Here is a 26,864-nt window from a genome sequence, read left to right on the forward strand (position 1 = left end):
TCCCACCTGCAAAACTCATTTAAAACTGAGATCCCCATCAGTCTTGTCCCAAAGGGTCCCCTCCATCCTGCACAGCAGAGATGAGTTCTTCACGTTCCATTCGTATGGTCATCACTTGAGCTTTCCCTGAGGCTCTGGAAAGCTAAAAGGTTATTTCCAGCTAGAGTCACTGGACCCTAGCCCTGTATGCTTTTCCTGGACAAATCTCAACCTGGCAGTAGCTGTTGAGTGAGACTTCTGACCCCCACATTAAGGGAACACTATCAAGTTCTTCACCGTTAGCACCACCTGGGAAGCCCATAGTAACATACAGAGGTCATCTTTTCAGATGCATCCCTGTTAGCCACCTGGACCCTGCTGAGACCATTCCAACCCCACCCTTGTCTTAGCTGGTGATTAAAGATCCAGAGAGTATTTGTATTCCAGGTGCTAGCTACCAAGTGTGACTTGAATTCTGTGCTGCCCAGAGCTTAGCAGAAGCTCAGTTGAGAGAGAACAGGTCTAGGAGGACAGCCTGGCAGCTGTGTGATCCACACGCTGCCCTGCCTGAGTGTCTGTCCCCAAGGCAGGCATAACTTCTTGAAAATATTGATGCCTGGGCACCATCTCTTAGTCTATGAGGGTGCTCAGGGCACAGAGGAGGCCGTTGGGGATGGAACAGAATGAACAGCAGTGGAAAGAGTAGAAGGAAAAGAAGTGAAGGAACTAATGAGGCTGGGACAGGAACGGAGAGTGTATGTTGTCATGCGGTGGGTCCTGGCAGGGGAGTGGCTTCTGCTTAGAAGGAGATGGGCGTGCCTTCCAGGGTTTTGAGCCAAGGACTGACGTGGTATGCTGTACATTATGAAATGATCACTCTGGCTAGATGATCTCTTCTTTCCATCACATCACTAAAACTCAGAAAAACTCAAAAGAAACGATTTTCCAGCCAACTGTTCAAGTGTTTAAAGGAAAGAAGTGAGCAGGATCCTAAATGCTAGAATCTTCCAGGTAGCAGCTTCCCAGATTCCTGAAAGAGATTATGTCGAGGATGTAGCTCCAGCAAGTTCATGGTGTTTTTTCACTCTAAGAAGGTTGAACTGGAAATGTGAGCTTTCAGTTTGCTCTTTGCTCAGGCATGTCCAGTGGCTAGTCCCAGGAATTTTAGCTTAATGGTTTGAGATAGAATGTAGGCATATGTGTACTTAAGAAGCTTCCCGAATGGATTCTAATGCACACACTAACCACTGCATCAGAGGCTGGAGAAAACAGCTGACACTGGCAAATGCTTTGATTTTCCCCTCTCATGCCCAAGAGCTGTACTGACCAGTGTGGTCACCGCCAGCTACGTGTGGCTACTGAGTGTTTTAAATGGGGATAGTTGAAATTGAGATGTGCTATAAGCGCAAGACACTTACAGATTTTGAAAAGTTAGAATTAAAGGATCTATGTAAAATGGTTAATTAACTATTTCTATATAGATTACATTTTGAAACAATAGTACTTTGGATATACTAAATTAAGTGTGACATGTTATCAACAGTAACTAACTGTTTCTAATATGGCCTCAAGAAATTTAAGGCAGCACATGTGGTTCACACTGCATTTCTATTGAACAGCACTGATGTAGAGCGTTTCAGAGACTCCTTACGTCAGAACCGTAGCCCTCTGTCTGCCAAACCTTCACAACACAACTATCATGCTACCACCCTCCCTTTTTTTTTTTTTTCTTAAAGAAAAATGCTACATTGCTTTTTCAGATCCTTCTTTTAGATCAGGTATGAATAGAAAGCATTGAAAGACAATACAACATAGCAGTTAATAGTAAGAAATTGCTAGATGTGTAACTGTAAACAACTTAGTCTTCTCTGAGGTCCATCCCTTCATCTGTGAAATCTGAATAATAACCTGTATCTCAAGGTGTTATTGTTTGTAAGTCACTAGGTCCTGTCCAACTCTTTGTGACCTCATGAACTGTAGCACGCCAGGGTTCCCTGTCCTTCACTATCTCCCAGAGTTTGCTCAAACTCATATCCATTGAGTTGGTGATGCCATCCAACCATCTTGTCCTCTGTCACCCCCTTCTCCTCCTGCCTTCAACCTTTCCCAGCATCAGGGTCTTTTCCAATGAGTAGACTGTTCGCTTCAAGTGGCCAAAGTATTGGAGCTTGAGCTTCAGCATCAGTCCTTCTAATGAATATTCAGTGTTGATTTCCTTTAGGATGGGCTGGTTTGATCTCCTTGCTGTCCAAGGGATTCTCAAGAGTCTTCCCAGAACCACAGTTCAAAAGCAATAACATAGCTCCTAACTCCCCAAAAATGGTAGACCCTGTCACTAGCTCTGACCTTTAAAGAAAATGGGGAGATGCGTTGGATTCAGGTGATGTGATTTGATGTCGGCAGTGGTACCCCAACTCCCAGCATCAGTGGAGGTGCAGAAATCATCATCCCCCAGCTACTCGTGAGTTGGCTTTATGTTATACTTCTGTCATTTAACTGAAAATAAACTCTCAGAATATCAAATTTATATGCAAATATAAGTATAAAATAAAAACCAAAATGTCTTTTGGAAAGAGTACTCTTGATGATCAGAGCTGTGGCTGTCATGTGCCTTCACTATCATCACTGAAAAAGAGAGGCTAGAGGATCTTGGCTAAGAAGGCAAGAGAAAGGAGACTTGGCCTGAAGTCTCAAAGCATCCAGCACTCCAATTAACCTATTTGATTTGTGAGGGTTCGCTTCACCCTGTTGCTTATGTTTGACCCTAAGTCTCACTGCCTTTTGAGCTCATAACCATTATCTAATAATGCTCACCAGCCTCCAATCTGAAACTGAGTTTTTACACCATTGTGTTCCACTTCTTCCAGTTGTCAAGCACAAAAACTTACTTTTTAAAAAACTTCCTAACTGAATACATCAAACTGGTTTGTCTTCAAAAGTTTCCCTTTTTTTTTCTATAGACAAGGGAAAACTCACAGAGTTGGTTTCCCTCATTCTCAGGAGACAAACCAGTTAAGTGAAAGCTGGTTTTGTATGCAGCTAGGCTTCCCACCCTCCTCCAGAGGGTCGGCTCCCATTAGAGTGAGGTCAGGATGGGCTGCAGTGTGCGTTTTAAATCACCATCCATGGCCACCATTATTTCTAGACCCAAAGGCACCATTAGAACCAGGGTGTATTTGCAGATGTTTCTTTGCACTTGGGTCTATTGAAAAACAGAGAAATTAGAAAGAAGTGATTATTTTAAATTTTCCCCAACCTATGGAACAAAAGAAAGGACAATAGACAGGGACACATCATAGTTTTTAAAAAATTGATGTATGTGGCCTTTGAGCTATGTTTCTGGAGGAGAATGTTAGTAGCAGAAAAGGCAAACACATCATTGGGAACAGAGACAGTCTCACTTCCCGAGCCAGGGCCCTCTGCCTTAGACATGAGATCAAAGACTTCAAAGAGCAGAAAGCCATGCCTGCAGGCTGTGTTTCTTGGAACAGTTGTCCTGGGTGCTGAAAACAGCACAGAGCCTTTGGCGAATCATTGAGCGAGTGAGTGAAAGTCACTCAGTCATGTCCAACTCTTTGTGACCCCATAGAGTGCTTAGTCCATGGAATTCTCCAGGCCAGAATACTGGAGTGGGTATCCTTTCCCTTCTCCAGGGGATCTTCCCAACCCAGGGATCAAACCCAGGTCTCCCTCATTGCAGGCAGATTCTTTACCAGCTGAGCCACAAGGGAAGCCCAACAATACTGGAGTGGGTAGCCTTTCCCTTCTCCAGCAGATCTTCCCAACCCAGGAATCGAACCAGGGTCTCCTGCATTGCAGGCGGATTCTTTACCAACTGAGCTATCAGGGAAGGCGAATCCTTAATTCTGAGCATTCCCAGCATCTCGCGTGCAGTGCCATCCACCCCGCCTCAGCCTCTGTCCTGCTTCCAGGAGCACTTTTGTGGTTTCCTTTGTGTCAGAGGGCAGGGCGGCAAGTAAGCCACCAGGCAAACTCAAGCAGGACAGGTCACTAAGCCCCAAGTGCTTCTCAGAAACCATTCCCAGTGTTCCCGAAAGTGTGTGTGTATGTGTGTGTGTGTGTGTTCCCACACACGCACTCATACATAATTTCTAGGTAAAATATATGCATATATATGTACAGACACATATGCACACACACGGGTTTCCTGAAAACCGTTTTGAGGTTGATTTTCTATACATGGAGAGAGAACTATAGATCCATATAGAAAACCTCCTCTTGCAAATATTTTTAACTTATTTCATACAAGAGTAAATTTATTTCACACAGCAATGAGTACATTCATTCTTTTTCCACCCATGTGGTGCAAAAAGAGGGCCATGCTTGAAGAATAGAGGGGAAAAAATATTAAAGTGAAATTTTAGTTGTCAGTTTTGTCATTGAAGCTGTCTCCTCACTTGAAAATATTGTTCTCATTGAAGTGGAAGGAAAAGAGGAGCTGGCAAATGCCCCCAAATGTTAATTTCCCCAGACAAATTACAAGTATATACACAAAGATTTCAGGAGGGCTCTTGCTGTCATGGGGGCATCCATCATTCAAGGCCGCATATAACAGTGCACCGATGGAGTGGCCCAAATTCATTCTTTTTCTTCTTTTTCCTTTCTCCTCTTCTTATTTCTACTTCTTTCTCTCTCTTTTTTTTTTTCCTTCTACCAAAATGCAAGCAAACTACAACTTTTTAATGACAACCTCATTTTCTGGAAGTCTGGACAGTTCATAATCCTGAACTTATTTTCTCAAAAAAAAAAAAAAAATCCACTGATTGCCAATTTTTTCTTGGCTTTTTTGAGGCAAATCTTTGCTTTTTATCCCATATTCTATCTTCTTTGATGAAACTATCCTCAAAAGTTATGGATGGAGCTAGAAATACTAACGTGTCTAGAATTTTCTTTGTAGGGAGATAGGGGTTATAAATGAAAAAAATCTGACTGTGGCCAAAACTGGTCCATGATAACATTAATCTATTTATTAATTCAGCAGTACATGCATGCAGGCTCAGCTGTGTCCAACTCTTTGTGACTCCATGGACTGTAGCTCACCAGACTCCTCTGTCCATGGGATTCTCCAGGCAAGAATACTGCAGTGGGTTGCCATTTCCTCCCCTAGGGATCTTCCCAACCCAGGGATCGAACCCTCGTCTCCTGCACTGGCAAGCAGATTCTTTACCACTGAGCCACCTGGGAAGCTCATTAACTCGACAAATGTGTGTTAAATACCTGATATGTGCCAGGCATTGTGTTGGACTCTGGAGATACAAAATCAACTAAAATGCAGTGTTTGCCCTCAAGGAACTCTTGGTCATCAGTATATGCATATGTCTGTGGTTTAGGGTGAGAAAACCTTTGAAATTACTGCATTTTGAATCTATTTAATAAGAAAATGAGTATTTAAGTCTAGTTGTCACAGAAACAAGTGACAAGCCTTTCAAAACAAAACCAGGGAGGTCACTTGCAAACCAGAAAGACAGACTCAACATAAAGGCAGCTCTGGCCTGGGGAGGAGCCCAGTGGCCTTTGGTCTGTCCACTTCTGGATTCTGGGTGACATCATTAACAGTTTTCAGTACGCATCTTTTTATTTTAAGAGGCATTTTGTTGTTGTTGTTTGTACACTAAGTCATATCCGACTGTGATCGCGTGGACTCCAGCACGCCAGGCTTCCCTCTCCTTCGCTATCTCCCATTGTGCTCAAACTCATGTCCATTGAGTCGGTGATACCATCCAAACATCTCATTCTCTGCCACCCCCTTCTCCTTTTGCCCTCAATCTTTCCTAGCATCCGGGTCTTTTCCAAAGAGTCAGCTCTTTCCATCAGGTGGCCAAAGTACTGGAGCTTCAGCTTTAACATGAGTCCTTCCAATGAATATTCAGGGTTGATTGCCTTTAGGATAGACTGGTTTGATCTCATTGCTGTCCAAGGGACTCTCGAGAGTCTTATCCAGCACTACTGTTCAAAAGCATCAATTCTTCAGTGCTCAGCCTTCTTTGTGGTCCAATTCTCACATCTGTACATGACTACTGGAAAAGCCATAGCTTTGACTATCCCAACCTTTGTCAGCAAAGTGTTGTTTATTCTTTTAAAAATGCTGTCTAGGTTTGTCATTGCCTTCCTTTCAAGGAACAAACATCTTTTTATTTCATGGCTGCAGTCACCATCCACAGTGATTTTGGAGCCCAAGAAAATAAAGATAACTGTACTGGGATATAACCAAGTTCTTGTGTGGTATGAAGTAGATCGCCACTAGCTTCTAATACTTCATACATTCAAGACAACAGCCCTAGATGAGTTTCTTTAAATACTTGTTTATGTAACCATCAGCATTTTCACAGGAGGCCACTTCCCATCTGACCAGTGAGACTCCAGCCAGGATAATCAACCCACATTAAAGCTGCCTGTACAGTGTGGTGTGTCTTCTAAAGGTGGCAGACAGTTTGTGAATGGTTTCTGTTGGCTGAAGGACAGATCAGGGCTGGGTAGAACATGTCAACACATCTCAAGGCTTAATTAACATACCCAATAAAGAAGCCACATAGACAAAATGGCTGCAATAAGGAGGAATAATAAGCAAAGTCATTCCATAGAGCTTCCTTGGTCAAGGAAAACAACTTATTTATGTTTCAAAAAATGTGCTCTACTTTTTTTTTTAATTTATTTTCAACTGTGCTGGGTCTCTGATGCTGCACACGGGCTTTCTCTAGTTGCAGTTAGCAGAGGCTACTCCCTAGCTGTGGTACACGGGCTTCTCATTGTGGTGGCTTCTCTTGTTGCAGAGCACAGGCTCTAGGGCTCTGGCACAGGCTTCATTAGTCACAGCTCGTGGGCTCCAGAGCTCAGGCTCAGTACTTGAGATGCATGGGCTTAATTGCCCCACAGCATGTGGGATCCTCCCAGACCAGTTATCTAACCTGTGTCCCCCGTATTGGCAGGTGGATTCTTAACCACTAGACTACCAGAGATGTCCTATGCCCTCGTTTTATCATTAAAAAAAAAAATCATCAAATGGGAATGGCTTTGGATTTCAGGAGATATATATGTGAGTTCCTCAAATCCCTCAATCAACCACAACTTTCAGATGTGGCTTTTTAAAATCAAAATAGAAATGATTTTAATGGTAACAAAAGCTCATCCTAAGTATTCAGTCATTTGCAGATTTTCTGGTTGTTCTTTCCTATTAAGGTTTCAGCTGGTAGAGAAAACAGAATTTTATTACCTTGAAGAGTCAGTTGTATTTTTATGTTTGGAGTAATAAACGTCAGTGGTTACGTGATGGTTTCCTTTTAAACTTCCTGAACAATAAGCTGGTGAACAAGTTACTTTGTAGATTTCTATGAATACATACAACAGAATTTGCATAAGTTAGGCAAGGCAGGCGAGTAGGAAAAGAGAACAGAATTTGAAGTCCAAAAGGTCTGTATTTGACCCTCCCTCTCTGAGTAAAAGAGTAATGTTGGGCAAATTACTCCCCAAGATCTCAGTTACCTTGTCTGTAAAATTAGGATGCTAGCATCCATCTCAAAAATGTTGCTGTTTAATTAAATTAGATAGTATTTGAAAACTGCCTATTGTGACTCACACATAGCAGGAATTCATGGAAGCCCACTTCCTTGTGGCATGTAAGCGTTTATCTGGCTCCAATTCGCAAGTGTACTCACCAAATCAACAAGCCTTCTGAGAGCTCCTCCTTTCACTAGATTCTGCAGCCACAACAATGAATTAAAAGCAGTGCTTGTCTTCAAGGACCTTATGGTCAAGAATTCTATTTGGCTCTTCAGATCAGCTGAGCAAGCAAGAAAGTATGGGATGTGCAGTGTTAGAGCAAAGAAGAAGCAACTTGCTAAGGCATAAATAAAATCAGTAGAATGTGCCTCATATCTGGAACGGGCACAAATTATGTGTGTAAATAAATGTACAAATAAACATAATATAATTCCTAACAGCCATTTGCTTCATAGCAAACAATGACGTTAGCAGAGCAGAGATAAAAAAGAGGCATTTGGGGACAACTTGACCTTTAAAACTGTTCAAGCAAATGACCAATCTGTCAAAAAATGAAAATATGTCCTATTTATTAAGCTAATAAGAAGGAGAAAAAGCAGTGGGAATTAAGACCATCTCCTAACCTATAAGTCATTTAATTCTTTTGGACACATTATCCTAAAGGCATCTTATGAGACTTTTGTTAACAAACTTCTATTTTAACCAATGATTATGTCTCAGCTGATGGAATGGCATTTCTCTCAAGAAACTCACTTTACAAAGGGAATGAGACAAAATTTTTCAACTAAGGAAGGTCAGTGTGGACCAACTAGTTAAAGAATATACTGTTGCTATTAAAAAATTCAAATTCAGTTCAGCTCAATGAAAAAATATTTATTGTTGGAGGTCAGGGGCTGGCTGAGACTACCAGGCAAATTTCACCCTGAAAAGCTCACCCTCTAGTGAGGATCCAGATGTGTAACTAAGGCGTTCAGCCTCCCACATCCTTGTCCCTCCTCTCCTTCCCTTTCTCTCCCCTTCCTTCCCTTTCTCTCCCCCTCCTCCTTCCCAGCATTAAAGAGGTCAGGTGGACCCCATATATTACCTGCTTATTTGCAGAAATTTTTCTCTGTGGAAATGTTTATATGCATATATGTACAAGGCCTCAAGATGATGCCAAAACCATTTGTGTGTATATAAGTATTTGTATCTGTATATACATTTTTTTTTCTAGAAATGGGACAATATTGTTGTGTTAACATTGGTTTCTTGACTTAGCTTGCTCTCAAATGATTCAGGAATTAGTGTTTGTGTGTAAGTGTGTGTGTCTAGAAAAGAAATGGCAACCCACTCCAGTATTCTTGCCTGAAAAATTTCACAGACAGAGGAGTCTGGCAATGTGTGTATATATTGTTGCTGTTTAGTCACTAAGTTGTGTCTGACTCATTTTTGATCCCATGGACTGCAGCCCTCCAGGCTCCTCTGTCCATGGCATTTCCCAAGCAAGTACTCTGGAGTGGGTTGCAATTTCCTTCTCCAGGGGATCTTCCTGACTCAGGCATCAAACCTGTATCTCCTACATTGGCAGGTGGGTTCTTTACCACTGAGACACCAGGGAAGCCCTTGTCTGGGTATACATATGTGTCTTACATGTATGTGTGTGTTCACAGAAATGTGATGAAATATTAAAAGTTAGGGAGTCTGGATATGTGGGATAGGGGAGTTCTTTGTACTAATCTGAAATTTTTCTGTAAATTTGAAATTATTTTGAAGTATATCATTCTTCTAAATCTTTAAAAACAAGTGACTCAAAACCCTTCACAGCCCCTCTCCTGCCTTCTTTCTCACCCGTTAGCCCACCCTTGACACCGAGTTAGACCCCGCTACCTCAGTGGGGTTCCATTGATAACATGGATTAACACCGGTGTCTCCCCAGGAGGTGTTGAAATACACCTGAAAGATACCAACAGGCAGGCCTTCCCACAGATGATGAGATCAGCGTCTTTGAGTCTTGGCCTCAAACGTATCCTTCTAAAGCGCAGGAGGCCGCCACACTCGGACAGAAGCTCCAGACCCCACGCGGCTGCGTTCCTCTGAGTTTTGTTCATCATGCCCATTTCCTCCTTCCCGGGAGCACCCTGGCCGCCCTGTACATCTTACCGAGATGCCCTCGCTTGTCGGGACCCAGCTCAGAGACCCCTTCTGAGTGCCTCCTCCAGCCCTCCCATCACCCGCCCCAGAGAGAGCCCAGCTCACCTCCTGCTGTCCAGGCCCCAACACTTGGTGATTCTAAACCTCAAGCTCCCTTTCCCTGGTGTGTTTCCTCTGTCTCCCAACCGACTGTGGATCCTTTGGGGGAAAAGTCTGGGTACCTTTGCTCTTGTTATCAGCGTGGGCCTAACGCAGAGTAAGATTCCAAGAAATGTTTCAAAGCAAACAAGGCTATACGTATTAGACTGAAGTTATGACAGACAGCTGGGGGCGCTCTTGGAGGAGCTCTGTGTGCGGCATGAGGCTCATAGCAAAGAGTGGGCGGTATCCTGACCAGATCAGTGAGTGAGAACCAGCCTGGAGGGGATAAGGAGAAAGTAGAGGTGAGGACGCCAGTCACCCAGCCAGGGGAGACCAGAGCAGAGCTCGGGAGATGCGCCCAGGAAGGAGCAGGGTCAGAAAATCAGGGCAGGGCAGGGCAGGGCATTCCAGGGGCTGAGTCAGCGCCGCACAAGCACAGCTTAACAACGGTGATTAATGAATGGACTCCTTTTTATTATTTTCTCCTTAAATTTCTGAGTTGGGGTCATGAAATTTGATTAAAACTATTAACCCTCTCCCCCCGAAAAGTGCATACACATTTGCTCACGTTTGCCTGAAATTTCAGAAGATGCACAGATTCTCTGAAATGGCTCTAGGGACTCCCCACCCAAATGACAGCCCAGATGTTAAGAAAAGGGATGAAATTTAAGTTTAGGAGCGACATGCTCTCCACTTCCCCCACCCTTGCACTACACTGCAGCCAGAATGATCTTTTAAAACTGCAAAGTAGAGTTTATACAACTCTACTTAAAACCCTTCAGGGCCACCCATTATTTTTCTTTCTTTTTTTTTTTTTTTTTTGGCCTTTAATTTTTTGAACTTTTAATTTTCTGTTGGGGTATAGCCAACTGACAATGTTGTGATAATTTCACATCGAAGGGACTCAGCCATACACACACATGTATCTATTCTCCCCCAAACTCCCTTCCCATCCAGGCTGGCACATAACACTGAGTTCCATGTGCTATACTGTTGGTCCTTGTTGGTTATCCATTTAAAATACAGCAGTGTGTCCATGACCATACCAAACTCCCTTAACTATCCCTCTCCGCACCACTCCCCACCCCACACCCGCAACCGCGAGTTTGTTCTCTTAAGTCTGCTGCCTGTTACTTTCTATACAAGAGAATCCTCAACATGCCACTCCCTTTTTCACCAGCTTCTTCCAGTCACTTCCCCCTGAATTTTAGCCATCTTGACTAACGCTGGTCATCCCAGTTGTTTTTGGTGATTAACTTAAATGTCATTTACTCCCTATTAAGTCTCAAAGAGCTGCCTGGCTTAAAAGAAAGCTCTTAATAAATATTTGAAGAAAATATGGAAAAGACTGAGTGCCAGCTGGATCAGTATGGGCTCAATCTTAAAGATGGGCATGTTTTAAAGTCCACAGCAATTCAATGATTTTCCTGAATTGGGTCATAGAGTCAGGTATGGCGGCAACACAGGACTTAAAACCCACAACCTTTTGATTCCCGCCCTCTGCTTGTACCACATTAATCCCATACACATGTCTCAGCTGAAATTTGCTGCTGTGGCATCTTCATCTCTCTCGATCTCCCAAAAGCATTCTAACCTGTTAACTGCCACTTACGCCAGTGATGCTTGTTATGGGTTTTAGGAGCACGACCCTGGAAATTCTGGAGGCAGACTGTCTTCCTGTTTAGGACACTAGTAGAGTTGTTCAGTGCTCTTGGCTCTTAAACTCCAAGTGAGATGGCCCCCCGGCTCCTACACAGTCAACTCATAGACCATATAGTTTATTGATGTGTTTCCAGCAATAAACTTTACACCTGTGTCTCGTGGGAAGCACATGCCAGTCAGGCTAAATGTAGGAGATTTTTTCTTGGTGTTTTTCTCCTTTGTATGGATTCAGACACTTGAAGCTTATTGCATAGAAACTGACCTGGCAGTGACCTGACCTTTAGAAAGAATGGTGGAAGAGTGGCTACAATAGACATGTATGCACCTGGGGAGACAGAATAAATAGAGGTGAACATTAACCCATCTGGGTCCAATGTCGTTGGCCCAAAATGATTATGGTGAATTGAAGAAAACATCAAACAAACAGAATTTAAAAATTCCGGAGGGAAATTCAGAGTGGTATATACTTGGAGAGAAAAAGTAGATTTTGCCAATACAGGGCCAAGAGAAAAACTGGTCGTGTTTCAGGATAGTGGGGCCTTGGGACCAGAACATGAAGTAAGTTTAAACAGAGCTGGGCCTTGCAGATTGCCCTGGAGGGAGCCGGGCCTGATTCAGGACCAGGATACACATAGAGGGGTGGCAGCCAAGGTCTCCAGGAGCAGAGCTACATAAAATTCATTTCATTTTCTTACTTGATGATTAATTAAAAAACAGTTAATGAGAGCGATCATTCTGAGCAGTGGAATTCAGCCATGAAAGAGTTTAATGACCCTGAGGCTGGGGAGGCAGTGTCTGTTCTGCAGAAATTTCTCCTAAATTTTATAGAGGCTGAACAGAGCTTTCCAGATCCAGGGTAGCCGGGATAAGGTAGAAGAGTGCTTTGGAAGGCAGAAAGGAGGAAGCAAATATTAAAGTTTGTTTGCAGCAGGAGATAAAAAGAAGGAAGCCTGCATTTATGGGTTGCATGTATGCATCCTGCCCACAGTTTCACATGTTGGAGCCCTAAGCCCCAGTGCCATGGTTTTGGAGCTGGGGCCATGGGTGGTACAGCCAGCCATTTGTGCCTATAGGTTCCACATTCATGGATTCAACCAAACACAGATCAAAAATATTAGGGAAAAAAAATTCCAGAAAGTTCCAAAAAGCAAAACTTGAGTTTGCCGTACACCATCAACACACCAACACCATTTATATATAATATATATATAATATAAATAGAGCATTTATATTAGGTATTATAAGTAGTCTAGAGATGATTTAAAGTATTCAGGAATATGCAAATACAATGCCATTTTATTTAAAGGACTTGAGCATCCAAGGATTTTGGTATTGGAGGGGGGCGGTCCTGGAGTTAATCCTCTATGGATTTTGAGTTAGTCATTGCTCAGTCGCTCAGTCATGTCCAACTCTTTGTGACCCCATGAACTGTAGCCTGCCAGGCTCCTCTGTCCATGGGATTCTTCAGCCAAGAATACTAGAATGGGTTGCCATTTCCTACTCCAGAGGATCTTCCCAACCTGAGTATCTTATGTCTCCTTCATTGACAGGTGTATTCTTTACCACTAGTGCCCCTTGCAAAGCCCATGGATACTGAGGGATGACAACGATTAGTCTTCGATGAGGTCATGAGGGTGGGGCCTTTATAATGGGATTAGTGCCTTTAAAAGAACAGACCTGAGAGCTAGATTTGTCTCTCTCTCCCATGTGTGCACTTGGCAAGAAATTGTACCTACAAGCCAGGAGAACTCTCACCAGGAACAAAATCAGCCAGCACTTTGATCTTGGATTGATAGCCTCTAAACCTGTGAGGGTAGATTTCTGTTTCTGTAGTTTAAGACACACAATTACAGTAATCTGCTCTAGCAGCCTAAGCTAAGACAACTGCCAATATGGAGACTCAGAAAAGCTATTTTGCTGGAATGACTGGGTCAGTGACTGCGGATGGAGGCAGTTCACAGTGGCAGGAAGACCAACTGTGAAGGTCTCTTCCCAGCTCCAGAGTTAGTGATGCCGTAGTGGCAGCTTGCAGTTAGCCAAAGTGGGTGTGTTTACACCAGGGGAACAGGCAAACACCAAACCAGGGCTCCCCACAGGAGAGCCGCCCGTGTAACCTTTACCAGCACACCCCTGGATCTGTTAGATGAAAGTTTTGTGGGAACCTGGGCCCCTGGGGTTCTCACATTCACGGTACACCTCAACGTTTGTTGCTGCTGTTGTTTCTGCTTTAATTCCTAATACACAGCGGCACTCTGCAATTATCTCTTATTACCCATCCAGAGTCATTCAGCATTTGTAGACTCTCCTGGCAAACCATCACTGAAAATGTTGTTTCTATGGGGAAATAGTTCCAAGTTGCAAGCTACTGACTTCGAAATAAAGTCTTGGAAAAGAACCCATCAGTGAGCTGGGGACTTTTTCAATTCTGGATCCTCCTGGGAAAGTTAGAGAACAAAACAAGTCACGTCTATTTTAAAAATACAGGTTGCAAAACTTATCCTAAGTGAAAAGGCAAAAGGAATAGAACTTGGAGGGGAAAAAGATGAGAAACAATTTAATAAGAGGGCTGGGTGCCAGCTGTTTTTTTTGTTTGTTTGTTTGTTTGTTTTTCCTGCTGTAAACATCAGGGATTTGGTTGGACAGAGAGAAGAAAACCTGTGTGGTATTTTTCTGGGGTGTATGAATGTGGATTTTATTTTAAATATTTCCAGATGTACTTTCCACATTCAAGGGTAGTTTACATATGATCTGTTTTGAGGACCAAGAAATGGTTAAGACAGAATTATCTGTCTACTTCAAGGTCTCCATAACCTTTATGAACCTAAACCTACAGATGGTGTAATGTGCTTCAAATTTTTGAGAAGTATAATTCAATAAGTCTGTCATAAGAATCTTAGAATATTAGAATAACTAGACACCAAATTTTTCGTTTTTTCCATCCAAAAACACGAGTATCAAAAATTAAACAATCTCATATCAGTATAAACCCTTAAATCAAGCATTCTAAATCAATACTTTTTGATCATTTAATTGGGGAAAAGATGTGATTTGGGCTTGTGAAGTTAGTGTAATTTTAGTCATTCATTCAGAAGGGATGGGTGTATTATTTTCCTAAATGAAATCACAGTACCCTGATTTGCCATTTCCTTAAAACGATCTGAGACAATGAAATGACAGCTGTAAATCTGCCACTTGGAACTCTCACTGGTTCTCAGCACCCCCCAGCTGCTCCAACAGTCGGGTTACGACGGACATGGTTTCAGAGCAGCTCTTGTAAGCGTGGTGTATCCCTTCCTCCAAAACAGATGTGAACTCATAAAGCTTCCTAACGATGACTCTGAAATACGCCAGAAAGTATTCTCGGTGGCATATTTTGGGTTTGTTTATCCAAAATCCCTATCTTGCCCCATTCCCCTTCATGATCTGCCTTGAAATGATCGTCGCCAGTTTAGCTGAGAAGTCTTTTAAGTTCTCACCACCCCCCACCCCCAGGCACACTATCCTTTCAGCTCTGGCTCCTGGGACCTGACCTCTGTATCCCTGAGCTCTATATCCCTGAGCATTGCCTCTTATCCATGCTGATTCTCAAAACCCTCTGAGTCAGACTCTCCAAGCTAAATTCTGGGGCTGAGCACCAGGATATTAACCGGCTCCCGGGCCTGTTGAGGAATGTATCGGGGACCCAGTGCTGCCCGCTCTGTGGGAAGAAAATACCTGGGGAGAGTCTGACACAGGGGAGCTTAGATTCTTGCCAGCGATGCACTGCACCGTGATTCAGGCGCCTGAGGTCTCGGTGGCTTTGCCTGCCTCCTCAGCCTCTGAACGCCTCCCCCACCACCAGGCCCAGGTGCTTTGCTCCTCGATCTCGAGTTTCACAAGTCTGATAACGTTTGTCTCTTCCTGTGCATCAGCCCGGTCCACTCAACCCTGGCCTGTTACAGCCCTCTGGCCTTGAGCTCTAGCCCTCCCCCTTCCCTCTTCTCTTCTGTGTGGCCCAGCCAGACCTGTCCTTAGGTGCTGGCCCCTGCATCTTCTGGTAGAACCTTTCTGCTGGCAAAACAGCCCCCTTGGTGCCTTTGCTCCAGGCGGTCTGCCTGTCCTCCCCAAACACTCCCCTCCCTCACCAGATGCTGGGCCCCATCACATCAGTGGGTCCTAGGAATGTGTGTCTGTTCAGCTCGAATCTGAATGACTTGGGGTTAGGAGCGCCTCTGTCTCCTCACAGTTTCTCCAACTCCCAGCCTGAAATGTAGGAAGCCTGGTGAGTCTTGGATTCCTAACCCTAGTGAGCGCAATACTGTTAAAGAGAAAAAAGAAAAAAAAAAAAACTAAGCTCGTGTGAATTTCACCTGGGGGCACAAAGCTCCTGTTGTGCACTCTCCAACCCCCCAGGGTTCTTGCATGCTGCACTCTCAGCTAGAAAGGGGCTCATCTTCCTCTTCACCTTTACAAAGGTGACAAGCCTCTGGCTCTTTCAAGTTCTTTTCACCCAGGAAGTCTTCCTGGAGCCCTGGAAACAAAGCTGGTAACCCTAGTGTTCCACGTGCCGCCTATATCAGCCTGATCCTGTGCTGAGCACACTGCCTTCTGGTGATGTCTCTTTTTAGCCTAAATCCTCCTCTAGATAGAGAGCACCTCTATAGCAAGGATTGTAACCTCAACACCCGGCATGGTGCCTGGCACGTGGCTGAGCCTCGGTAGGTACTTGCTGAGAGTAGAAAAGCCAGAGCAGGGGCCTCCAGGCAGTAAGAAGGAGTCCTTCTCACCTAACCTGCCAAGTGGAGCCCCAGAACTCTCACCACACAGTGTTCACAAGGGTCGCCGTGTCTCCCCTCCCCCCACCACTAGACGGGAGGGTTCTTCAAAGGCGTCGAAGCATTAGCCACATCTCTGCATCCGGCGAGGCGTGCAGTGACCCACGTGGATCAAGTACTTGTTGATCCAGTGTTTCCCAGCAAAGACACCTCTTGGCATTTTGATCAGGACAATTCTTGATTGTCTAAGACGGTCCCACACGCACAAGACACTCAGCAGGCTTCATCCCCGCCCACCAAATGCCAATAGTACCCTCCCTACACACACACACACACACAGGCGTGTACATGCAGACACAGACAGACCTTTGCAAAAAGCCTTTAGGTGGGAGAGCCAGGAGAACAGGACTGCCCAAGCTTGTGGTTAACAGAGCCCTGCACCGCGGATTGGGGGAAGCAGGATGAGGCACCCCCTGCAGCAGTGCTTGGGGGGTATTATAAGTGTGGCCGGGTTAGGTGGGGGTCAGGTGTCATCTGTGGCCTGAGTCTGTTCAGTTCAGTTCTGTCGCTCAGTCGTGTCCAACTCTTTGCGACCCCATGGACTGCAGCACACCAGGCCTCCCTGTCCATCACCAACTCCCAGAGTTTACTCAAACTCATGTCCATTGAGTCGGTGATGCAATCCAACCATCTCATCCTCTGTCGTCCCCTTCGCCTCCCACCTTCAATCTGTCCCAGCATCAGGGTCTTTTCCAATGAGTCAGTTCTTCACATCAGGTGGCCCTGAATAGACACTGGTAACTGTTTAAGATGAGGGCAGAGAAATAGAGAGCTTGCCAGGCAGTCAGGCAAGAAAAGGGAAATTTACTAGAGGGAGAACAGAGGGTGACTGGCCCTTGAGAAGAACCAATGTCCTCCCTTTCTGACAGGGTCCTTCTTATACCCCACCAATGAAAAATTCTCCGAAGGGTTGGATAATTTTTAGCCTGTAGTTGAGTCCTATAGTCACGTAGCTGGAGGTGTGGAATCTGGTGATCTCACAGTTTTGAGGAGATTGGCGCCAGTGAGAAAACAGAATGTCATTTGGGCAATTTGGTCAGTCTCAAGGATCCCTGTGATTTTATTCTTTGTGAGGTCAACATAATGAGCCATCTTATCAATGAGACCCCATGTGGGCCCCATCGGTAACCTGTCTTTGTAAAATGACTGAGTAACCTTATTGGACCCCTGTCATATATTCCAGGCACTGGGATAAGTGTCAGCCATGGGTTCTTTAACCCTCCGACAACCTATGAGACCTCAGTTTCCAGAGGAGGAAACAGAGCCTTAGGGTGTTTCAAGCCGCTGACCAAGTTAACACGGCTGGGTAGCAGCAAAGCCAAGGCTCACCCACAATCACTGTATAATCACTGCACCATGTAAACTCTCTCTGTATCAGGCTTCCTTCACAACCACAAACTTCCAGATTCCCAGAGGAAAGAATCCTTTTAAAAGGGGTCCCCTGCTTTTAATTATAACGTGGAGTAATTTCACAAAATAATTTTCGGTATAGTGCTCCACCTATAATGCAGGAGACCCAGATTCGATCCCTGGTTTGGGAAGATCCCCTGGAGAAGGAAATGCTTACCTACTCCAGTATTCTTGTCTGGGAAACCCCATGGACAGAGGAGCCCAGTGGGCTACAGTCCATGGGGTCACAAAGAGTTGGACACGACTGAGCAACTAAATAGCAAATGTTCATTTAGTCAGATGTCAAGTCTTAACAAGAATAACGGGTTCCACGGGCAAGGAAGTGTGGGAAATGCTTTTAAAGGGCACACAAGGGTGAGTGGTAAAACAGTGCCTGCGAAGACAAGCAAGTCTTGCTGGCGGGCCCTAACCTTTCACAGGGAGTTAGGAGATGGTTTTAGAACATGAGAAAGTAAACACTAGGGAAAACTACAGCAGGAGCTTATCTGCCAGGAAATGAGTAAAAACCAATTAGCATTGATTGCTGCTGCTGCTGCTGCTAAGTCGCTTCAGTCGAGCCCGACTCTGTGCAACCCCATAGATGGAAGCCCACCAGGCTCCCCCGTCCCTGGGATCCTCCAGGCAAGAACACTGGAGTGGGTTGCCATTTCCTTCTCCAATGCATGAAAGTGAAAAATGAAAGTGAAGTCGCTCAGTCGTGTCTGACTCTTAGTGACCCCATGGACTACAGCCTACCAGGCTCCTCCATCCATGGGATTTTCCAGGCAAGAGTACTGGAGTGGGGTGCCATTGCTTTCTCCATTAGCATTGATTAGGCCACAGAAAAAAACTGATGAAGGATGAGTGACCTTTCTACTAATTTCTTAATAATAATAATAATAGGTACTATTTATTATGTGCTAATTACTTTACCTTTTGTAATTCTCTCTGTAATTACCTCCCTTTCACATATAAAGGGCTCCCCTCGTGGCTCAGACAGTAAAGAATCTTCCTGCAATGAAGGAGACTCGGGTTTGAAGGGAATGACTACCCACTCCAGTATTCTTGTCTGGAGAATTCCATGGACAGGGGAGCCTGGCAAGCTATAGTTCATGGGGTAGCAAAGAGTCGAACACAACTGAGTGACTAACACTTTGACATATAAAATACCGAGGCCTAGAGAAGCTGGCTAAATGACTTCTCCTAAAGCCATGTAAGCAATTAATGGCAGCACCGGATTGAACCCAGTTCCCTGTAATTTCAGGTCTTGTGGTTTTGAACACGATACCCAAAGCCTCCCAGGGCGTCATCAGGGTTCCGGGACTTTCCTGGGTGAACCTCCAAAGCAACTCCCGTCTCTGCCCATGAGCACGTTGAATTAGTGGTGCATGTGATACTGTTACAGGAAAGGGGACCCCTTCTGGGGCCAGAGAGTGGGCTGTCGTCTAACACTTGGAAATGAACTGTCCAACAAGATGCACATACCAACGAAACAGACCTTACTGGGAAGGGGGCCCCGGGCAGAGAGAAGCAGGGTCAGGGAACCCAGGACTGCTCCGCCACGTGGCCTGTGGTCTCAGGTTTTATGGTTACGGGGTGAATTCCCAGGTTGTCTCTTGCCAGTCATCTGGCTCGGTCCGTATTTGTTCTGACTAAGGGCCCTCCCTGGTGGCGTGTGCATCGCTCAGCAAGGTAGATTCCAGCAAGAAGGACTCTGGGAGGCTGCTTGCCTCCTCCCTCTTTCACCCACCCACCCCGTCCCCACCAAATTCGCCTGGTTAGTTTTCAGGGGCAGCACGGTGTTCTGTATCAGGACCTCCTGTTGTGAGACAACTCGGGAAGGTGCGCCTGGCCAAGGCAGGTGGTTTTGGTCAACAGTTCCCTAACAATAAAGTAGTGAAAGTGTTAGTTGCTCAGTCGTGTCCGACTCTTTGTGACCTTATGAACTATAGCCCGCCAGGCTCCTCTGTCCATGGGATTCTCCAGGCAAGAGTACTGGAGTGGGTTGCCATTTCCTTCTGCAGGGGATCTTCCTGACCCAGTGATGGAACCCAGGTCTCACTTTTATTCTCAGCATCACTCTTCAACCTAAATTATTTAGTCTAAGTACTAAATGTGAAGTATTTTTTTTTTCCTGGTATGATTTACATCTCTTAATTTTACTATTACAGTTTTGAGGTGACAGATTGCTATACTCTGTTATGTGCTTTTTCTGTTTTGGTGGGGTGTTCGTGTTGATGAAATAACATCCTTCTGCTTAGACATTTTCCCGGTCTGATCGCCCTCCTGGAGTCGGTCCACCCTCCAGGAACGGCCGTCGTGGCCACGACAGAGCTCACCGTCTGCCCAGGTTAAGTCGCAGGCGGTGTCGCGATCCGACTCCTCATCTTGCCATTTCCTTTCCTTTTCGACAGACGTGGGTGCGTTTTTTGAAGAGGGGATGTGGCTGCGGTATAACTTCCAGGTGCCGGCGATCGGGACCCGGGATTCAGGCAGCAGATCGGAGAACTCTCCGGACCCGCAGAATGGAGCCCCAGACCTGGCGGGCGAGGAGATCCGCTTCAGCTTCAGCACCACCAAGGCGCCCTGCATCCTCCTCTACGTCAGCTCCTTCACCACCGACTTCCTGGCGGCGCTTGTCAAACCCACCGGTAAGGGCCAGGATCCCTAGCCTTCTGACGTTCAGTGTTGGGGGACAAATGAGCTTATGGTCGATCTCTAGGAGACAGCTAACCGGTTGTAAGGCACATACACACCAACCCCCCAGGAACCCATTTCCTCTCTGAAAACAGGAGCTCTAAGACCCTTGAAGCTTTACAATCTCTCTCTTACAAATGAAAATGTTCGGGTGTGTCAAGGAGCACGTGTCTCTCATTTCCCAAGGACACTGAACAGGTTGTAGACATGGAGGCTGCCTCTCTGTGATCTTGCTCTCTGGTGACGAAAGCTCTGCAGCTTCCCTGGACAGCTTCCAGGGTCATAGCATCTTAAATACCAAGATTTTTCTTCCATGGGATCTAATCAGTTCAGTTCAGTCGCTCAGTCGTGTCCGACTCTTTGCAACCCCATGAATCGCAGCACGCCAGGCCTCCCTGTCCATCACCATCTCCCGGAGTTCACTCAGACTCACGTCCATTGAGTCAGCGATGCCATCCAGCCATCTCATGCTCTGTCATCCCCTTCTCCTCCTGCCCCCAATCCCTCCCAGCATCAGAGTCTTTTCCAGTGAGTCAACTCTTCACATGAGGTGGCCAAAATACTGGAGTTTCAGCTTTAGCATCATTCCTTCCAAAGAAATCCCAGGGCTGATCTCCTTCAGAATGGACTAGTTGGATCTCCTTGCAGTCCAAGGGACTCTCAAGAGTCTTCTCCAACACCACAGTTCAAAAGCATCAATTCTTTGGCACTCAGCCTTCTTCACAGTCCAACTCTCACATCCATACATGACCACTGGAAAAACCATAGCCTTGACTAGACGGACCTTTGTTGGCAAAGTAATGTCTCTGCTTTTTAATATGCTATCTAGGTTGGTCATAACTTTTCTTCCAAGGAGTAAGCATCTTTTAATTTCATGGCTGCAGTCACCATCTGCAGTGATTTTGGAGCCCAAAAAAATAAAGTCTGACACTGTTTCCCCTGTTTCCCCATCTATTTCCCATGAAGTGATGGGACCAGATGCCATGATCTTCGTTTTCTGAATGTTGGGCTTTAAGCCAACTTTTTCACTCTAATAATGATTCTTATTAACCCAGTTCAGCTTGAAAGTGAAAGTCGCTCAGTCATGTCCGACTCTTTGCAACCCTGTGGACTATACAATCCATGGAATTCTCCAGGCCAGAATACTGGAGTGGGTAGCTGTTCCCTTCTCCAGGGGATCTTCCCAATCCAGGGATCAAGCCCAGGTCTCCCATACTGCAGCCAGATTCTTTAGGAGCTGAGCCACTAGGTTTGAAAGATAGATGGGGGAAAAAGATAAATTTCCTTAGGATTTTCCCTTTCAGAAATTAATTCTGAAGAAATAAGCCAAAAATCAGACAAAGATTCAGCATAAAGATGTTCATCATAGTTTATAATGTTATTTATGATAATAAGAATTGGTGAGGACCTAGAAGTTCAATTTTAGTAAAATGGTTAGTCAAAGGGAGTCACTGTTTATGAGATACTATGTATCCATTAAGAAAAATATTTGTAAAGAGTTAAGTAAAGACATGAAAAAGCCTTGACTGTACAATATCAGCCAGACTCCTCTGTCCATGGAACTCTCCAGACAAGAATACTGGAATGGGTTGTCATGCCCTTCTCCAAAGGATCTTCCCAACCCAGGGATAAAACCCTGGTCTCACACATTGCAGGCAGATTCTTAACCATCTGAGCCACCAGGGCAGCCCCAATATTGATTTAGCTCTATAAAAAGATGGATAGAAAAAAAGACAATGATGTGAGCACAAAGTATGTCTGTTTCAATAGCTGACTTGTTTCTCCCAGGTAATACTTTCTACATATGTGAGATGCTCTTAATAAGCAACTGCCACTGTTCTCACCAGAGAAAAATAGTGAGTAAAATTAGGAAGTAAAGAAGCAGAAAAGCATGCAATTCCTGCTCTCCAGGATTTCACACATTCTTTCTTCTGCATCAGATTAAATCGCTGTTTAATCCACTGGTGTTCTCCACTCTCATGTCCCAGGCTCTCCTTGGTGGGCAGGGAGGCTGCCTCTCAGCTCTAACTCTTCAAGAATGTCATGAACACGCCCCAGTAGACGCTGTACTGTCTGCTCTTCAAGCTACCACTGCGTTCCCATCTGGTCCCAACCCTCTCCAGTAACTCCTGCCCCACAGCCTACACCAGCCCCTGTAAGCACTCACGTGTTTGTTTATGGGCATTCGTCATGTGCAAAAGCTTTAACTAATGTTTCCGTATTAATGGCTCCCATGTAAGGAAGCCCGAAGCTGTATTGTATTTCACATGCATGAATTCCCAAGAGCACACACTCTATAAGGAAGAGTCCATTCTACCCTCTTCCTGCAGGTGACAGAGTGGAGTAAAGAGAGGTTCAGTGATTTGCACACTTGGCCAGTGATGGCACAACCAACGGGTGTTCCTGAACCCGGATCCAGAGTTCTCCAGCGCTGTTTCTCTGCTGCAGAGATCTCTAGAACACACTGGGCATTTGCAAAGTATAGACAGTCAACTTCTCTTTAGGGGTTGCAAGGCCATCCTCAATTGTTGCTGGAAATTGGCTTTTTCACACTCCAAATACTGCATATTTTATGAATTGAGATTTGAAGCTAAACAAATTTGAGGAACTCATTCAGGAAAAAGAAATCAATAAGGACTAAGCCAAAATATCCAAAAAAGAAAATAATAAATAAAATAAGAAGTCTTAACTAAATGCCCTGGCATCTCTCAAACTTGACATGTTGGGAGCTGCATTGCTCTCAATGCTCCTGGAACCTGCCCGCCCCCTGGTTCTGATGGTGCTGCCGCGTCTCAGACACGGAACACACAGCCTGGCGTCACCATGACCGCTCCGTCCTTCCCCCTCCTGTGGGTCTATTCCCAATGAGTCCTGTGGGTCCTGTTCCAACCGTGTCCTTCCCGAGTGGCCCCTCCTTCGCTTCCCCACTGCTATCCTCCTTGCAAATGTCTTCTGATTCAGTGCTTCCCGACCCGTGTCACGGCACACATGGCACATTGTATGTGAATGGCACCTGGGCAGATGGATGAGGTTGTGTTTGCGAGGCCACCTGCCCAGGGGCTCCAGCCACCCTCTCCTCCTGCAAGTCCGCTGAGGCCTAAGGGGAGCCTGCTTCAGGTACCCTGGGGCCCCTCCTCAGGATAGATACACCTCAACACATGTCCAGGAGGCTCTGTTCCCACATCACTCTGCTCCCAGCCACCCCATCCTCCTCAGCCAGAAAAGGTCTTCCTTCACACACAGCACCCCTACCAAACAGGAGCCACAGGAGGGGTCCCTAGTCCCCCCACCTCCCATCAGGACCCACCAGGCTCCTGGGTGAGAGCTCAGGGTGCAGAACCAGAATGTCTGGATTTTAATTCTGCTCCTGTGTTTGCAGACTGTGGGGTCTGGAGCAGTCATGAGCCACATCGAGCCTTGGTTTCCTCATCTTTGACACAGTGATTCTGTGTTGCGAAAGTCAAATGAGTTATTGAGTGTAATTCACTGTACACATGCCTGCATAGTATATCCTAAAGGAAATCAACCCTGAATGTTCATTGGAAGGACTGATGCTAAAGCTGATGCTCCAATACTTTGGCCACCTGATGTGAAGAACTGATTCATTGGGAAAAAAACCTTGATGTTAAGAAAGATTGAGGGCAGGAGGAGAAGGGGATGACAGGGGATGAGACGATTGGATGGTAATCACCACCTCAATGGACTTGAGTTTGAGCAAACTCCAGGAGACAGAGAAGGACAGGCAAGCCTTGCGTGCTGTAGTCCATGGGGTCGCAAAGAGTTGGACACGGCTTAACCACTGAACAACAATAATACACACACACACACACGTGTGTGTGTGTGTGTGTGTGTGTCTGTGCGTGTGTTAGCAGTAGTTATCCAGAGCCCACAGATTGAATCTACAGTTTCCCACATATTGAGGCCACACCTCCCTACTCTTCCTTTTCCGGGAACTCTCTACTCCCCAAGCACCCCAAGGATGTCTGCCCAGGTGCCCACTCCATTTCCCTTCTCTGGAAAAGCTCCATCTTCCTCTGTAGCTTCCTACCTGCCTTTCATTCTGGACTCAGATCGAGTCTCACCTCCTTTCCATGACTGCTCCCTCCTTTCAACTCCGATCACGCTTACTTTTGCTGTCATTTGTCGGCTTTCAGTGCTCTGTGTGGTTACCCGTCTCTGTTATACATGCGTCCTGTCTTCCCAGCGAGATGAAAGGCCCTAGAGCAGGTGCTCTGTGAGTGTTTGCTGATGGCAGTGATGATGGCCAGGGGAGAATAAATCTGTTAGGCACATTATTTGCTGCAGCCAATAAAAGAGCATTCCCTTATAACTGCTTTAATTCACTCGGGAGATAAATGTGAGCTGCAGGAAGTGAAGTGTCTCTCCATCTTAATAATATTTTATTTTAATGAACAAATATTAATATTCTCCTTCCCATCATTTAGTGGTTCTCTTGTGCTATTATTTGAAAGAAATAAATATATTATTTAAATTTTATTATTCCAGAATATTGCCATTCCTGTTTATAGATGTTCACTATATATAAATTTTAAAGTCCGACTCATCTTTTTCCTCAAAGCAAATCGTTCCCAATGCCATTAAGCAAAGCAGTTAGAGAAATTTTAAATCATTTTTACAAAGTCCAAGAAAGCCAGAAAGAGAGAAAATAATGAAAACAACTTAATACTGATTTTAATGAGCTGGAAAACATAAAGGGATCAATGACAAAGAGACAGTAGGGAAAAAAATGTCCAGAGTTTTGTTGTTTTGTGTGTGTTTGGTTTTTGGGTTTTGTTTGTTTTTTTTTTTTTTTTTTGGCATAATTACTGGTTGCTCTGACTTTTAGCCTCAAAGACAGAGCCCTCTCTTACTTCTCTTTGTATCCCCAGATCAGGCACGACCTGGACTGTACTAGGGGTTAGAGGTGGGTGTCTGTCTTGGAAGTGGACTCCACACCAGCCAGGCAGTCCACGTCTGGACCTTTAAGACTTGGTTCCATGGTGCTTTGCACAGGGCACTAAATAAGTATACTCTAAAGAAATGAATGCTTAAAGGATGAATGAATACAGCTATATATTTTTAAAACTGGAGATATATATATATATATATGTATAGAGTCTAAAAAATGGTACTGATGAACCTATTTGCATGGCAGCAATAGAGATGTAGATACAGAGAACAGGCTTGTGGACACAGCAGGGGAGGGAGAGGGTGGGATGAACTGAGAGTGTAGCATTGAAACATATACACTGCTGCTGCTGCTGCTGCTAAATCACTTCAGTCGTGTCCGACTCTGTGCAACCCCATAGACGGCAGCCCAGCAGACTCTGCCATCCCTGGGATTCTCCAGGCAAGAACCCTGGAGTGGGTTGCCATTTCCTTCTCCAATGCGTGAAAGTGAAGTCACTCAGTCGTGTCTGACTCTTAGTGACCCCATGGACTGCAGCCCACCAGGCTCCTCCGTGCATGGGATTTTCCAGGCAAGAGTACTGGAGTGGGGTGCCAGTGCCTTCTCCGAACATATACACCACTATATGTAAAATAGACAGCCAGTGGGAAGTCCCTGTATAACACAGGGAGCTCAGCCCAGTGCCCTGTGACCACCTGGAGTGGGATGGGGTGGAGGAGGGGAGGGAGGGTTGGACATATGTATACCTGTGGCTGATTCATGTTGAAATATGGCAGAAATCAATACAGCATTGTAAAGCAACTATCCTCCAATTAAAAATTTAAAAATAAATGTCACCAGTAAAAAAAAAAAACAAGAAAGAAAGCTGGCTGTGATCATACAAAGTCAGAACACCAGAAGTAAAGTGGAAAATAAAAACTGAAGACAGTTGACTTTTTTCCTGCATATAGCCAAACAACTTTCCTAACCATCTCCTTCACTGTCAAACAATAGATTATTTGTAATGCTATTATAGTAAAGTAAAAATAGGGTAAAATCCCTGAGTGGTGGGGAGAGAAGCAGCTCAGGGAAAAAGGAGTGGCATGTTCAAAGGTCCTGAGGAAGGAAGAAGAGTTGTATTTTCTAGGGAATAAGCCAAGTGCAAGGGAGCTTGAATGTAAACAGTGAAAGGGTAACTGACTTGATTTTAAAACAAAGTAACTGGCAGCCTTTCAGGCAGGACATCATCAGCTATATTAAAAATGTATGTCTTTATCCTGTAAGCAACTGGAACATTTGAAGAGCTTTATGTGAACCATACAACTAATTAATTATGCATTTTGAAAAGATTACTCTGCAAAGAAAACATGGGAAAGAAGAAGAAGCAGGAAAACCATGATTCATTCACTCAATGAGTATTTATTCAGCACCTACTGTGTGGAGAAGGAAATGGCAACCCACTCCAGTATTTATGCCTGGAAAATCCCATGGACAGAGGAGCCTGGCGGGCTACGGTCCATGGCATTGTAAAGAGTCGGACACAACTGAGCAATTAGCACACACACTGTGTGTCAGGCATTATTCTAGACATTGGGAATTAAGTCATGAAGAACATAAACAGGGATTTCCCTGGTGGGCCAGTGGCT

General features: G+C 45.0%; 1 protein-coding gene across 2 annotated transcripts in view; it reads left to right on the top strand.

Moving 5' to 3' along the window:
* LOC129659633 (contactin-associated protein-like 2) overlaps window positions 1–26,864 on the top strand; it is a 648,365-nt gene that overhangs the window by 551,856 nt on the left and 69,645 nt on the right. For both annotated transcript variants that reach the window (XM_055591213.1, XM_055591212.1), the window contains exon 8: window positions 20,048–20,284. In XM_055591213.1, the coding sequence (XP_055447188.1) occupies window positions 20,048–20,284 (237 nt within the window). The remainder of the gene's footprint in view (window positions 1–20,047; window positions 20,285–26,864) is intronic.

This window comes from Bubalus kerabau, chromosome 8 (assembly GCF_029407905.1).
Source record: "Bubalus kerabau isolate K-KA32 ecotype Philippines breed swamp buffalo chromosome 8, PCC_UOA_SB_1v2, whole genome shotgun sequence".
Classification (NCBI taxonomy): domain Eukaryota; kingdom Metazoa; phylum Chordata; class Mammalia; order Artiodactyla; family Bovidae; genus Bubalus; species Bubalus kerabau.